At 41.7% G+C, this 15,840-nt stretch overlaps 1 protein-coding gene across 3 annotated transcripts in view; it reads right to left on the reverse strand.

Moving 5' to 3' along the window:
- Positions 1-325: 325 nt before the first annotated feature.
- Positions 326-15,840, reverse strand: part of DLC1 (DLC1 Rho GTPase activating protein) — a 232,739-nt gene continuing 217,224 nt past the window's right edge. For 2 of the 3 annotated variants that reach the window (XM_026846700.1, XM_026846701.1), the window contains 11 exons: positions 12,145-13,571; positions 10,800-10,976; positions 8,708-8,867; positions 8,267-8,465; positions 7,025-7,027; positions 5,708-5,921; positions 5,188-5,302; positions 4,058-4,279; positions 3,140-3,357; positions 2,788-2,961; positions 326-2,260 (listed from right to left, as the gene is read on the reverse strand). In XM_026846700.1, the coding sequence (XP_026702501.1) occupies positions 2,140-2,260; positions 2,788-2,961; positions 3,140-3,357; positions 4,058-4,279; positions 5,188-5,302; positions 5,708-5,921; positions 7,025-7,027; positions 8,267-8,465; positions 8,708-8,867; positions 10,800-10,976; positions 12,145-13,571 (3,030 nt within the window). In that variant the 3' untranslated portion in view covers positions 326-2,139. The remainder of the gene's footprint in view (positions 2,261-2,787; positions 2,962-3,139; positions 3,358-4,057; positions 4,280-5,187; positions 5,303-5,707; positions 5,922-7,024; positions 7,028-8,266; positions 8,466-8,707; positions 8,868-10,799; positions 10,977-12,144; positions 13,572-15,840) is intronic. The other variant, XM_026846702.1, reaches the window with a different exon arrangement.

Raw genomic sequence — 15,840 nt, forward strand, 5'->3', positions numbered from 1 at the left:
TTGTTCCCTGCTAATTCAGGAGTACCTTTCCACAAGACAACAGCAAAACAGAAGTTTCTGCTTTCTTTTAAATGTATGGAGCTATTGACTGGGGAGTATTTCTGTCCAGCCGTCTGCCATCATAAAGGTTTGTCTTCCAAAAATGTTGAAATTGCTTTGGCACCTGCCTTTAACAATGTTAAACATATTGGCCTGGGAGAGGGCAGGGGTGGCTATGCAGTCGACAGTAGTATGTGAGTAACCGGTGGTAAGAAAAGTGCCTCCTCCTCTGGGCACAAGAGTGGAAGGAAGAATGGAGAATAAAATAAAAACCATCATGCTTCTCCAATTTTAAACATTTAATAGTGCACTTATTGAGTATATTCTGTACAGACATCTATAGCAAGTTAAACATCTTCCTTTCTCTCACGTAGATCATAGGTCATGTAAAGCACATTTACAATAGAAAACATACTTGAGGTACAAAAACCTGAAAAGAATATCTGAGGTATAAATACAGGTATATTTTAAATAATCTTTATCATGCTTTATCTATGTTTGACAGTACACTGTGGGCAAGTATACATTGTTTACAATAGAATGGTATGTACAACATACAATTTTACAAATTCAAAAGTGTTTGATGTAGAAGAATATACAAGGTTTTCCTACTCATGAGGAACATCGTTACTGGAAGTACTACATTATTTGCCATAATAAAAAAATCTTCATCAAAAAGCTTAAAATAATACTGACAATGGTAACAAAGTCTCAGTCAAAATTCCATCTTGCAACTCATTCATACCCTAGCCACAAAATACATGTATCACTTAATACTGCACCTCGAAAGCAAATCTTTACCTTTACAGTAAAACCTACAGAAAGACACCTTTCCAGAGGACCTCAAGAATTCCTACAGTTCATTCAAGCTGGTTCTCAAAGAGGGGGGAATATCCCAAAGGGTTTAACACCCAACAAAACCCAAGACAAAAGTCACCCTCCTCTCTGTCCCCAAATATAACCCTCCAAATTGTTCACATCCTGGTTCTGTTCATGTTAACATGCAGCTTTCAGGAAAACAGGCAAAGGAGGGAGAGAAAGGGAGAGAGCTCATGCAACTCCTCCTAACAACCTCACCCCACTTCCCAGCACCACAACTCCAGTGTTGACTTTTTCCTCTTGAGCCATTTGAATACAGTAAAATATATAAAAGTTCATTAAAACACTTATAGTTAACGCAGGCAGGAGTAAAAGCAACAAATATTGTTTTTGGCAAATTAACAATTGACATTACTGGCTCTCTTCACCGTTGCATAGACATTTCATTTCTAAGCTGCTATGTTGCTCAAAAGTATATTTACTTAAAATTGCTATAGAATTGCTAATCACTCCTAAAAGATCATCTGGATAAGGAGTGAACAGTAATTGGAGCAAGCCTCTTTTAATATCTGCTTAGGGTTTTTAACAAGGTTAGAGCTGAGGAAAACGCAGAAATGGCACATGGGAAGGATGGCTACTCCTGGTCCACAGGGGAGTCCCATTCTAGGTTGAACTGTAACCAGCATACTAAAATCCATTCTGGTTGCCTATCAGTGTACCAGACACATTTCAAGTTCGACTTCTGCTATCCTTTCAACCATTAACACACTCATTCACACCTTAATCTCTGTGCAAACCTTTCTCTGCTATCTCAGTGAGAACACATTGAAGAGTACCAACTATTCCAGTGGATACACCAGTCCCTCAACACACTACAAATAAAATGACGTGGGTATGTACATAAAGCTAAGTATTTCACATGGGAATGATGAGCCTTCACCATATTTCATAATATATTTTGCATTTAAAGAATTTTGCTTCTCAGAAGCAACTCAAACCATCTAATAGCAATACTTTTTTTTTCTTTTTTTTTGCACAGTCCTCCTATGTATTCCAGTCGAGGCCTACACTATAGACCTTACACAGACAGGAAGCAGCTTTAAAGTGTATGGTATGGCCACAGTCCTATAGTAATACTCACAGTCAAGTTCTCATACCATCATCCCTTCATGACATGACTTGCAGATGGTACACTAGTCCAGTCTGCAGCGGACAAGCCTCAGTTTTGGGTAACGTCTACATTGGTGAGGTGTGGAGCGCATGGCTGTTCCTCTTCAGTAGTCACCTGGATTTTAATTCCTTGCTCTCAAGATTCTGATGACTGAAAGAGTCTCGTATCTTAGCAACTTCAGATGCACACAAGTGTCCAAAAGACTTGGTGTACCAGTCTGGCATGTGGCCCCTGATGTGTGGAGAAAAAAGTAAAGATGAAGTAGGTACCAGTAACTTTCCATGCATTTTGTTAGAATCAAATACATATCTAACTGGTTAAATGCCCCACTAGGAAATCTTATTACTGCTTATTGCTCAGCTCAGCCTTATTAATATATAGACTTGCTCAAAACCAAGTTTTCCACAGTGAGGAAAAGTTATGACAAGTTTTGTGAGAACTTGGTCCTCTTTACTAAATATTAAAATTAACATGCCCTTGTATCCAAATACATCTGTCAGAGGAAGGAGTGGGATTATATATCAATAGCTACGGTGGAACACATACTGGAGGTTTCTAATACACAAACCACACCTGCTGTGAGATATGCACTAAAGCCAACTTCCTGTGACATCTCAGAGACCTGTGTGCATTTGTTTGAGAAGTACATACGACTGGCCAAGCTAAAGCCTGTTGAACTGTCTAAATTTTGTGCTGACTACACAGAAACTATACAAGAAAAGTTACTACCACAAAAGGACAAAGTGGAAAAATCATACCTTAAATCAATTCTGCACATGTAGGTAAGTTTAGATTTTCCTGACCCGCAGGGCTCAATCAGATACCTAGAGAGGAGCACATTGACTCTAACACCTGCCACTGGAGCACGGTCATGGTCCACTGAGGTTGCTAAAAGCACACAAGCTCCTTTGGGGAAGTTTGTCCTCCATGTTCTGAGAAAAAAGAAGAAGAAAAAGTCTCAAACTCGACAAACAGTAATTCAAACATCTAATAAGACTTCAAATTATGAACACATAGATATTTACCTATATAACTTACATTATACAGAAATTGTAGGCAAGGTTGCCGTATGTGTAGGATATAAACATCATCGCATATAAAAAATCTTACCTTAAGACCACGAAGTCCCTGGCTGGGTGAGGTGCCATGCTGTTCTGGACATACTGGTATATATCTGTCTGGCTATCCAAAGGTTCTATTACTTTTGAATCTATAAGATCTTCATCCCAAAGATGCTGCTCTTTAAGTAAACGATTTAAAACATCCTCTGGCGTAGCTGGGATTTCAATGGTAGTTTTCCATAACCGAAGTGGGGGACCTTCACATACCTGGGGAATATCAGCACAGAGTCCTCAGTTTTACTCTTCCTTATCCTTTCTTTTCCTTTCTACTTTAGTACTGGCTAAACACAGCAAATTAAACACACATACATATATGTATATATTGTACTAAGCTTGTCATGAGCTCAGACTAAGGTTGTTTTCCTAACAGCCAAAGGCATCTGCATGTAGACTTCTGAATTATCTTTAAGTTGGTTACCTTCTCTAGTATCGGCCACTTTTAAATCATGATGCTACAGAAAAATACCTTAATTTTCCAAGTTTATTTTTTAAACATCTTAAATCTCATTGAAACAGTTCTCCCTGTGCTAGCTCTGAGCTGTGCAAGATTAGAGCCAAGAAACTTCTTTCCTACTGCCTGCACAGTGACAGTGCTTGGAGGCTTCACTCAGCCTGTCAAGGCTTTGCACATATGAGTGAAGGCATGTAAATGCAATACAGTGAACATTCCTGGGCTGGATAAACAGAAAAACACAAACCAGTACATGTTAGCTGACTACTGCTGAAAGACATGTCGTTTTTAGATGGTGTGCAACTATGTCAAAAGATTAAGGTTTTTTTTCTTAAATCTATCTGCAAAGTAAAGGTGTGCACTGAACCTTCTATAATATCCTATGTCAAAAGCCTTCTTGTATTAGAGAAGATGAACCATAAGCCAGAGCTGTGGTATGAGTGACAGGGTGTATACCTTCTTGTAGGCTAGCTCTGCTTGCTCTGAGGTGGAGCAGCTGACCCAGCCTTTAAACTTCTCCTTCATTTCTTTGAGCAAGTCATCCACGCAGTCCTGGAGGTAGCAGTGGTAGTCAGAGGGCTCGGTGGTGCTGCTGCCGCCCCGGAGCTCCTCCAGGCTGAGAGGACGCAGGTCCTGCTCCGTGTATGAGTTCCGGCCCCTGCTCATTTCTTCGGGTATCTGAGGGGTGACAAGGGTGAAATTTTCCTCTTGCAGCTCTCTTCCCAAATCACAAAGTTAGTCTAGCAGATAGCCACAGAAATATGGGCATACTAGTTTTGTAAGTGGTGGGATGTGTATGTGTCAGGTCAAGCACTCAGTGTGAAGAAATGCCAAAATTAAGTTTGTGATTTTGATATAACTCAAATTAGTCTCTCATTTATGGAGTGTCTTATTTCTCTCTGTGGAGTATCCCTCTTTTGCTACACAAATCAGATCCATTCCCCCAGCGCAGTTTTATCCTGCAGACTGAAGGAAGGAGGGATCAGCTGTCAGCCACAAGAAAAGAGACAGGCATGTCTTCAGTTGAGGGCTCTGAAAATATTTGATGACAGTGAGGAAAAGCAGGACTCAAGACTTGTCTGGTTCTCCATCCTGGGCCCTAGAGGGAGCGTGCTTTAGTTCCTGTAGACTCTTCAACCTACAGTTTGTCAGTGTCATGTTCCAGGACACTTTTGCGGCCTAGTCTTGCTCACTCTTGGGAATTTAAGTATAGAACAAGCACCAAAATTCCTGGAAATAGCTTCTTGCTTTGTAATTAGAGCTAGAGTTCACAGAAACTCATGGCTGCACAATAAACACTTGAAAATATATTTCAAATGCAGCTTGAATGTAACAAAAATGTCCCAAACCCCACAACTGCCTCATGACTTTTGAGCGCCAGTGCCAACAAAACTCTCTCTTCTTCTGGCATCACTTCTAATTCATGTATGCACCCAGCTCAGGATGCAAAGTTCTTTAAAAAGCTATTTGTCATGTATTTAAACTTTATTAAAATAAAAGAGACATTCCTAGCTTTTCATTATACAGCATATCTAAGCCATGCTGGCCAATATTCCACCCATCAGTTTTGCAAATAGGTGTTTTACCTGAAAGAGCTTCTTGCACTCAGCGATCATATGAGCTAGCCCTTGGGTTGCAGCCAGATTTTCATTTAGGTCCTTCTGATCGGGTTTTCCCAGGCTTGGTTTTCTTTGCATCACCCTTCACAGGGGAAAAGAGCACATACACACACACACAAATCCAGTTATTTAATGCAGAGCAAGAGAGGCACTTGGTAAGAAAACAGTAGGATTCCCAAATTTGCTGGTAATTTAGAGCAGTGGTCTCTGGGACCAAATCTTGGCACGGAATTACTGACTTCTCTTGCTACTCTCCCTAAACTTTTTCTTTGGAATCCCCACCCATTTCTTCCTTCTTATGAACTTGCTTATATTTTAACAAATCTCTAACAAAAGGCAGGATCTCATAGCCCTAGCTAGTTCTACGCCCAGTGCCCTCCGAGGTGATCACAACTGGTAGGGTCAATGCTAGACTGTGCCTGTTGCACATCACCACTAGCTGTGGTACGGGACCAGCAGCAATGAGCCCTGCTCCCCAGAGACATACCTTGGGGAAGAATTCTCTCTTTTGAGAGTGTTTAAGTGGAAGAGGGAAGGTGCTAAGCAGACCGCCAGGTTTGTTGGTGTCATCTGGTTTTCCTTCACTGCAGCTGTGACATCACTCAGGAAATAGAGAAGAATCTGGAGTACCTCCCTGTTCTCATCGGGTAAAAGCATAATAGCAGCCTTGATAGCCTGGAGACGTTGATCCTTTGGCACATCTGCATAATATTAGTAATTCTCTCATCAGCCCATTGATTTTCCACACACACAGCATGAATACATCCCAAAGCAAACTCCAGCTTCAAATATTTGACTCGAGTTTGAAGTGATTTCCTTCAGGATGCATACCATTCGTAGGAAACATGAAGGAATTTTTTTTAACCCACTAGTTTAACCACCCTCAGCTATTTCCTGCCTCACAAGAAATGCAAGCAAGAAGAAGTTGTGCCTAGGCCAGAGTTAATTTTAGATTTAATTTCAACAGCTACATGCTCCCGCAGATGCACTAAAATGACAGAAGCCTGGAGTCAGGCAGTGAACAAGCAAACACAGTCCAGCCAATTTAGAAATTCTTTGGCTTTCAAAGAAATTTAAAACATGAATGCATTTTAGAATAGGTGAATTAATTAAATAAATTGGCTAGCAAACCTTTTCAACAGTGATGTCATAAAATATCCAGAAAGTGCTTTACCAAACACAGAGGGTTGCTTTATTGAGCAGATCATTCAAAGTCATGCGGTGGAAAAAGAAAGTCAACGCTGTGAAGCCCCATACCATTAAACAGCTCCTTGGTTACTAACAACAAACAGCCACTGGAAAAATTTGATGTGTGTCTTTATATAAGGCCCTCTTCTCCAAACTTGAAGGGAACAAAAAAATGAAATAACCCAGACCAGATCTGCTTCTTATAAAGGGATTTCCAACAAGCCATCTCTGAAGGCAACATCAGAGTCTGAGTCCTGGAGCATTTATATCATCATTAGCACCACACCACCCTCACTGCAAGCCTCATAATACACATGGTGCTAACCAGATATTTAATTGGTATTTGGTTTGGGCTTCAGCAACATCATAAGTCTAGCGGGTGAGCTTAGAAAGCAATTGTAAGCAAAATTACACTGTCTTCCACACTCTCCCCTCCATCAGCTCAAAGCACATTTAAGCCACGTGCAGACAATTCCAGTGTACAGCCTGGTACATAACACCAAAGCAAAAGGAAATTTTGTCCTTTTCAGGGAAGCAAAATTTAAAGCTGCTTTAAGGCTCTTTGCTTTACAGAGATAATACTTCCCAACCACCTCTGTGGATTCCTCAGACCTACCGCCTGCAAAAGGAGAGGAACAGATACTTTTGAAATGCTCTGTTAAACTTTTTCTACCACTAAATGCACAAAGAGTTGCTGTTTAATATGCATGAAAGTGGAGAGTCTGGCTAATTTTCTCCATAAACCTTCTTGGGAATCTAAACACAGACAAAAAATGTGTGCACTGAAATAATGGTATGTATGTTTTTAATTTAAAACATCACCTCCACCTATGGAGCTCTGAAGGAAGTTCCCATAACCTTTTTGTAACCATCACCATAAGGAAGGCTCGAAGAAAGTGTTTTTGTAGTATGTTCTGTTGTAGCTGTGCTACCATGGAAAGAACACATGGCAAAAGAGCTGGGGTGGTGTTAGGGAGAGAAACTACAGGATCAGCAAGGTGCTCATAGTGCATCAATCAGTTTGGACAGCCGTGAATACTTCAAAGAGCTCTGGTCACCAAACATTAATTCATCTTTGGCCATTTTATAAAGTGAGAGTATCCCCAATGAAACGATGTCGAAGAAAACTTTTTAAAGACAATGTGTTGTTTGGAAAGATCTAGCACATAATTACCATCTATACAGAACTCAATTTATGTAACTCGCAAAAGAGAATGTCTCCCTTGCTGGAGTTGAACCTGCCATCTCAGAAAGATTAATTATTTCTTTTCATGTGCACTGATAAACTCAATTTTTGATGCGATTTATTCTAAGCACTTTCTTTTTATGGTAGCTGTCAGTAGCTACAAGTCAGTAACAGAAAAGCTTTCAACTTAAAGGTTGTTTTCAAAAGTTGTGGTGAAGAACAGAATATGCATTACAAGAAAATAGAATTTTTTTTTGGCAGTCTTGCTCTTACAAAAATCTCAGTAATTTAGTGGATTTCAATCCCCTTGAAAGCCCAAAACTCTGTTCATGGAGTGCTTTCACTCTACCTAGCCACATCAGATGTGGCTTATTTTCAAACTGCAGTATCAGATATGCTCAAAGAAGAGACGAAACTTTAGAGCAAGTGAGGAGGATTTATATTTCTTCCCAAACTACAGAAAAAGGCAAAATGGAAAGAACTTGTACTATAAATCATTATACAACCAGAACATCAAAAATCCATTCCTTATGAGACAGCCTGAACTATAAAGGCTGCTGGAGAATGGCAAAGACCAACATATGCAACGCGGGTATTGCCTAGGGAAGCAGTATGAGACAGTTGCTACACAAATGATCATTTTCTGTCTGCCATGGAAATCTCACTACTTACATTGGTATATCTGTAAGAAGGTCTCAGAGAGTTTGTTGGTCATGAGGGGCTCAGGGAGATCACGGAAGAATTGCTTTAACATGTCTGCTACATCATAAGCAGACTGGCCTTCGTAGTTGACGCTGTCTGTTGAATTCTCATTCATCTGACGCAAAGCCTGAATTCTTGATTTGACTCCAGATTTCCTAAACAGTCCAACCTAAATATATACAGAAAGGTAAACATATTTAGAATGAGTCCAGCAAATCTGAAATGCAAGTATGCTCTTTAGCTTCTTACATATGGGTTCTAATTTCATGGAAAGCTTTCCTTGCATTAATTATCTATCTTGTCCTGTTTTGAGTCTACTTTTTTCAGTCTGACACAGGAACGATAAAAAATAATGGAAGTCTGAGCTTTGGGTGCTGCTTGCATGTGGGATGAAAGTACAGCAAAACCCACCTGATCCAGGCAGTGGTTGCGGAGGTACCGCATGGCTTGTTGAATGCTCTGTGGGAGAGGCTGCCCTGTGCGCTGGACGTTGACTTGCAGTGGTACTCCAAACACATTTCGGTCTTTATAATCAGGCACCTTTATCCTTTTCATAAATTTTGGTACTGCCCTATTTAAGCAAAGGGAATGACAAAATTAAATTAAACCTCTGTTGTCCATTTATGTTCTCTATTTCCAGTAATTCAGAAAATCAGTGAAAATAAGTGAAACACTTTAGTGATATGAAAAGTAGTGACAGTATAAATCAGCTAAGCCACTCAAGGCTGGGAAGGGGGAGAGGACAGAAAAGAGTTTCTCTAAGAGAAAGGCTTGACATTCAGGGCAGTATGTTGCCTGTAAGAATTAATGTGGTGCTACTCCATCAGTATTAGTAGAACAAAAACTACAGGGTGAAACTGCAGGGGCCGGATTGAATTGCAAAAGAGTCAAAATAAATCCTGCGGTCAGTGACCCCTTATAACACTGCTTCTTTAGGTTTTGGGAAAGATGGGCATTTGAACAATGAGCTTTTGTATGTCAACTACTTGTTCTGCAAAGTCCTCAAACTGGGTCCACCACCCACTAGTGTGCATAACAGCAGGAAACTGATGTAATACATTTGAGTTTGTCAGCTAAAAACTTTGGCTCTATAAACAACCCCTTTGAGGGACCCCCCTCCTTGTCAGCCAGTGACTGTTGTTACCCCCACCTCCCACTCCAGTTTCAATGAGAGGCCTTTCCATCTGCTTATGACTCCAAGGAAAAAGTTGCTAAATACAAAAGAATGATTTACCCCCAGGTCCCCAAGAATATTGGTTTCATAAAGAAAAAAAAAAACAAAGCTCCATTAAAATGTGAAAATATTGAGATCATTTTCCTAAACAGGAAAAAAAGCTAATGTCCAGTGCAACAACTAATAGGACATGGTAGCACTGGAAAACAGGGAGACCTATTTAACAGTTCAATATACAGTACTGCTATACAAACAGTGCATTAGATTTACAGCTGACTAATCTGTTATATAGTAAAACAGAACCAATTTGTATTGCTGTATAGTTAAGTTTAGGGCATTATTGATATATGTATGAATAATACTTGCTTTGTCAAAAAACATGCCAATGGAATGTGAAAAAACACATTGCGATCTCCACTGAGAATCTGAAGCATGCAGGGATAACTGGTCAATACTTATTTCTGTCTTTCAGAACAAACAACTTCTGTATTTAGAAAGGCTGACATAATAACAGCCTTTGAACAGGAGGTACTTTGATGCTGAAGCTAAATACTCTCTATGACTCCTGGGGAAGGGAGGAGGCTGGCCTGTGGTATGAAGAAAAATTTTATTGCGTCTTTTGCATCCTGAAGGTTACACAGGCTGTACTGCAGATATAATAATAACAGAGCTTTCTATTTTATTCTTCTGACAAAAAACGTTCAACAGGGTTACAAACACCTGGCCACAGCAGAAATTGCTGCCTACAGAAAACTCCATGGTTCTCCTAACTTTTCTTTCCCTCATGCCCCCCCTAATCTTTTTTGCAAGTTAACTGGCTTTATCGTGTCTTAAAGAGGGGAGACGGATTTTGGCTAATGAAACCCTAGAACTAAAGGAAATTTAGTTTATTTAATTACATAATTATATAGAGAAACTAATGCAAACATTTAAAAATAACTGAAGAAAGCCTATTAAGATCTACTGACATCTGTGCCACTGCTCACAAACTGCCTCAATAAGGACTAACTAGTCCTTCTTTTGCTACAGACAGTGGACATCTTCCTGCTCAGAAAGCTGGCCGGTACTTCATTGCTTTTGTTCCCTCACATGTCCCCTATAAATATACTTCTCAAGTCTAATAAGACTACACTTACATAAAGGGCTAGTGATTTTAGCCCCGTCTTAGGAAACCACAAACTGTCAGCACAGGCTGGAGGAAGAAGTGCAAATATGGAAAAAGGGGGATGGAGGTGTTCACTGCACCTTTCCAAAAGTTGCCTAGGATGAGCACAACTGTTGTGTCCATATAGTCAGCCTGTCCACACATACATGGCAGTGTGCCCTTACCAGCTGAAACCGTGCTTGTTGGAAGGTGTGTACTTCTCCAGGAGAGCAGTCAGCTTCAGGAGAGAGTACTTCTGCAGCAGGTTCATCTGCGCCACGGACTGGCAGTTGATCTGCAGTGATGCTGAGCTGAGGCTGGGCCGGTGGGAACTCTGGAAGCTGTGCCACCTCAGCCTGTGCCTGCAGAGAAGGTGGGGCACAGAGCAAGGACCAGTCACTGAAATGCCTCTGCAAGACACGTGCAGGAATTACCGCAAACATACCGCCGAGCGCCCTGCCCTTGGCAGCCGCTGACTTCTGAGAGTTCACAGCCAGCAGCCGGCAGAGTCTCTGCCTCACCCAGTGCGACACAGCATGTGCAGGTGCTTCAGATGGGAACGTGCCCTCTGAGATGACCCACGGCTCAGTGTTAACTACATGGTCTTGCCCCATCAGATATACTCCAAGGGCACCAACACCCTTTTTTGGAATCCCTTGCAGTATTAAGGCAGTGGGAGTCAAAAGACCCCATTAGGAAAAAACAGCCCAATTTTTTAAGACACACTGAATGGGAACTAAGCACTTCTAAAAGTCCCATTTACTTTATTCTAGCAGCTGCAGGTGACTAAATGACAGCAGAAACCAGGCCCTAAACAGCTTGCACCAATTTTAAAGGAAAACTGGAAACAAAGCTAGAAAGAATTCAACTCCCTGATTTACTCACAATACAAAATACAGTCATCCATCCCATGGTAGAACTCCCAGCAGAAACTGGGAAGCCACTGGAACTCCCCCAGTCCCCCACTGTGCTACAGTGATCAAGAGAAAGAAAACAAACCTCATTTTCCCTGCAGATTTAATGCCCTAGCATGCTGTTAAGAAACAGCCTGCTACTGAAGAGTGCAATTTTTTGAAACAGTCTAAAAGTCAAGGCTTTTACTACACACTGACACAAACCAGACCATACTTACACTGGTTCTCCTAGCCAACTTAAAAAAGTGAATAATCCTACTTCAGATCCTTCTCCCTCCCACACACCATTTCAGTTTGAAGAATTATCATCCCCCCAAACTGCCTTAACATTGCTCCTAATGCTGCCTTGCTGAGCGGGCTGTTTTCAGTGACGACTCAGGCAGAACATAAGAACATACTGAGATACAAAGTGTGGGAATCACTTGTCTAAAAGCCTTGCACAAATACTGCCCTTGCCTGTAATTGTTTTGGGAGGTGATGGGAACAGTACCTGTGTGTTTGGATGGCCACAACTTCTATTGCATCTTAACTGAGTGTGGTACAGCTACTACAGAGCCATTTGGGCTGGAGGGGACCTCACCATGGTCACTCCAAATGCCAGCACTCGTGAACTCACCTGCTGGACCGCGTCAGCGATGCGCCCACCCCAGAGTCCCTCCTGTCCTGCATCCCTGCGGGCTCTTCTGTTTCATTCAGTGAATTCCCTGTGCTGTCAAGGTCACTCGGTGTTGTTCGATCATTATCTACATCGAGGTGGATCTGCTTTGGAGAGGAAGGACATGGGGAGATGGAGTCGAGTGCCGAGTCAGAGTCCCCTTCATCCGAGAACTTCTCTGACCACTGGTTTACTATTCTCTGCATCCCTTTGACGTGGTACAGGATGTCGTCTAGTTCTGGGAATATGTCTTCATTTTCGAGGTCAGCCAGGTCGCTCGTACTGGAATACAGGATCGATCCTGGCACGTTGTCGTAAATACTCAGGCGGCTGCTCACTGAGCTGGAGGAGTTGCGCCTCTTCCCCATGCCCAGCTCTTTGGAGCTGTCACTACTGTTTTCCCTCTGAAGGGTGAGATGGCCATGTCCATGGAAACTTCCTGTCCTCCAGTTCACAGAGGCATTGCTTTCTGTTGGGGAGAAGTTGCCGTTGGAGAGTGCTTTGGGAAAAGTGCCAGGCTTATGATCTTCAGGGATAAAAAACACTGTGTCTTCTGCAAAGCTTCCCCGGTTCTTGAAATTCTGCTCCATCACGTCGCTAAATGTTGACTGGTTGAAGGGGTCAAAGCCTTCCAGGTACATGCCCACCCTTTTATTGTACGCACTGAGGCTGCGCGTTCGTGTGATGGGACTGGGTGTGCTGACAGCACTGCTTGTCTCAGACTGACTACTGCTGCTGCTGGTCTGGGTGGAATTAGAGACGCTCCTCTTTCGTACCATGGGGAGGCTGATGTGATTGCCATTGAGGGCAGAAATCTCCACACAGTTAAGCTGTTTCAGTTTATCTTCATCCATGCCCTCCTGCAGGATGGGCCCGCTAATAATAAGGCCAAGCTTTGAAGGAGCTTTGCTCTTGCCATGGTGAGAGCTCTTGATTTTCAGGCTCTCCATTCTCTTGAGCAGGCTCTTTGTTTTCGACTTGGCGTTCTTCTCATTGGCTTTCGTGTTGAAGCTGAAGCTATTCAGCTCTCTGGGCGAGGGCAGGCTGCTGAATGAGTCATCATTTGCTACGAAATTGCTCGATGAACAAACGCTCACAACAGAGTTTGTTCTGGTGGTAGATGCCTCGCTCTGCAGGGTTGGCTGGTGGCTGCTGGTGCTGCTGATGCTCAGAATAGAAGCCACCTCCTGGCGTTCACTGAGGTCTGTTAGCACACTCTCACTGCTTGCCGCATTAGTAAGGTGAGGACCGTCTGGGGAGGGGGTATTCAAGTCTGGTTTTGGAGGGAACACATCAAACTCTTCAAGCCTCGACCACCTCTTGCTGTCTCTCTGAAAAGTCCATTTGCCACTTATTGCACAAGGTTCATCTTCATCTGAATCTTCACTCTGCAAAGAAGAACAACTCTGAAAGTACTGCTTGCAAACTGCCCAAACAGCAAAGGTGGCTGCATTTAAATACAATACCCACTGAACTGCTTTAAGCACGACCTCGTTGTCACTGCATTTAAAGTGAAAACAGTCTTTTACTTCAGGGAGAGGAAGATTAGGCCATAAAGCCCATGACAGGAAAAGATAACATGGGACAGGCAATATATTTTAACAGATTTTTAAATACAAAAGATATATGCTTTGTAAAAAGAAACAAACAATACAATCTGCTTTAAATTGCTCTTTGCTAAAAACCCTAGTATCCACAGACTTTTAATTAATTGGTCACAGTGGATAGCCCTCGGATCAATGAAAATTCCTGGCATGCATAAAATTTTAAACTGGAGTCAGTCAGGGGTTGGGGTCCCTCTGGACTGTCTCCAAAGTTACACTCTGTTGATAGTGGCTGTGTGTTTATACTCCTCTTTGCAATTATGAGATGTTTCTCATACGTTCTGAATTGTAGCGGCTTAATTCCTTACCCATTCGGGAAGTCGGAATGGCCTCTTTGCTGTGACTAATGAGATGATAGCAAAAGAAGCTCTTGCATTGCAAGAGTGCAATGCCTCCAGGCTCTTACCTGGTCCACTTTTCCTCCCACAGGCTAGCAGCTAACATTTGAAGAATGTCCTGTGAAGTTTCTACTTCAGTCTTGCTTCAGGCAAACTTTAACACTCACAGATAGCGAGCAGCAAGAGCTCACTGACAGTATAGCACGTAAGTAAATTGTAAATAACATCTCCACTGATGATGTTTGATGTATGAGCAACGCCTGAGGGCACAATTACACATACATCATTTACGCCTACAATCTTTTCATCTAAATACTGAAAGGGAATGATCCTGGGTCTGACATATTTGGTCTTCCAAATATCTGGAAAATTTCATGTTGGAAGAATAAAACAAATGAAGATATTTTAATACGACACCATGAAACCACAAAATAACCTTTGGTGTTCAGAGTAGGAAACGCTAATTGCCACCCAGCTCCATGAGTTTCACTTCATTTGTTTAGATTGCTTTAATTTAAAAACAAACACACATGCATGCCCCAAACTGTAACTATTTGTGTGCCAGCAACACAAACATTTATTATCTGAAAAACAAGTAAATTATTCATATTTCAAGTATTTTATTTATTCATACTTTAGCTCTTGATCCTCTCCTTGGGTTTTGGGTTGTTTTTTTTATAGCACATTTCATCAGCTCAGGAAAATAAGTGAAACACCATATTTATTTTTTATAACCAAATACATGAGACACAGAGCAAGCGTCATTTTCTTTGTTTCCAAACTACTACAGACTATTTCTGTCCATGACTCAGATGAAAACCTAAGAGGACTGGCTTGCTTATTTAAAGTTTTCACAAGGAAAAAAAAAGTCACGTGAAACTGCCAATGGATAACAATGATGGTTCAGTGGTGAATGTGGTTTGACTGGAAAAAAAGGAGCAGTAAAGTGATCTTAATTTGCAAAGGGGTCAATGCAAACATAAGGAAACATATGTTTCTGTCAGCACAATTCTTCCCTAGTGTTAAAAAGCTTTAAAGGCTAAGTATCGATTTTAATGAAGTCAACAACAAAAGGGAATAGGATCCAAGTCCATCTGCCAGAACATGGGTGGTGAATGAAAATCAGGAAGGACTGAAACAAAGGGTAACATCCAGGCTCCGGAAGATCTGGGGTTTGGACCTGAAGTCAGGTCTGGGCTGACCTGTAACAGCAATACTGATCGTTACAGTGTTAACAAGGTTCAGTAACAAGGAGGAGAAATCTTCTGGGAGTCATAAATGGCAATCCAGCTGTCTACCCCTACTTTTAAGGAGTTCCTACATATACTGCCTCAGAGTGTTATCTTCTGGAGCTTGGATGCTGTTTCCAACATACCACAAACAGATAGGGAAAGAGGGGATTAATTCCTGGTAAACAACCTCAGAGCATTTGTATGCATTCTTGTTAAGGGTAGGGCAACATTGTATTGCCTTAGCTCAGCCATCTTTATCTGCAGTTGTCATATCCCACGGAACAGTATCAACTACTGATCCCTTCTAGGACACACACATAGTTTTAAGACAGCTAGTGAGTGGTACTTAGTAGCAAACGCCAGCAACACAGCTTTCTGTTGGTACTACCTTACTGAAATTACAGTAGATGCTCTCTTATTTCTTACCATGCTCCACAGGGATTCTGAAGATTCAGGAAACACTTTTAGTTCCTGCTGAGCTCC

Source organism: Athene cunicularia (assembly GCF_003259725.1).
Source record: "Athene cunicularia isolate RWA chromosome 4 unlocalized genomic scaffold, athCun1 chr4_part1, whole genome shotgun sequence".
Taxonomy (NCBI): domain Eukaryota; kingdom Metazoa; phylum Chordata; class Aves; order Strigiformes; family Strigidae; genus Athene; species Athene cunicularia.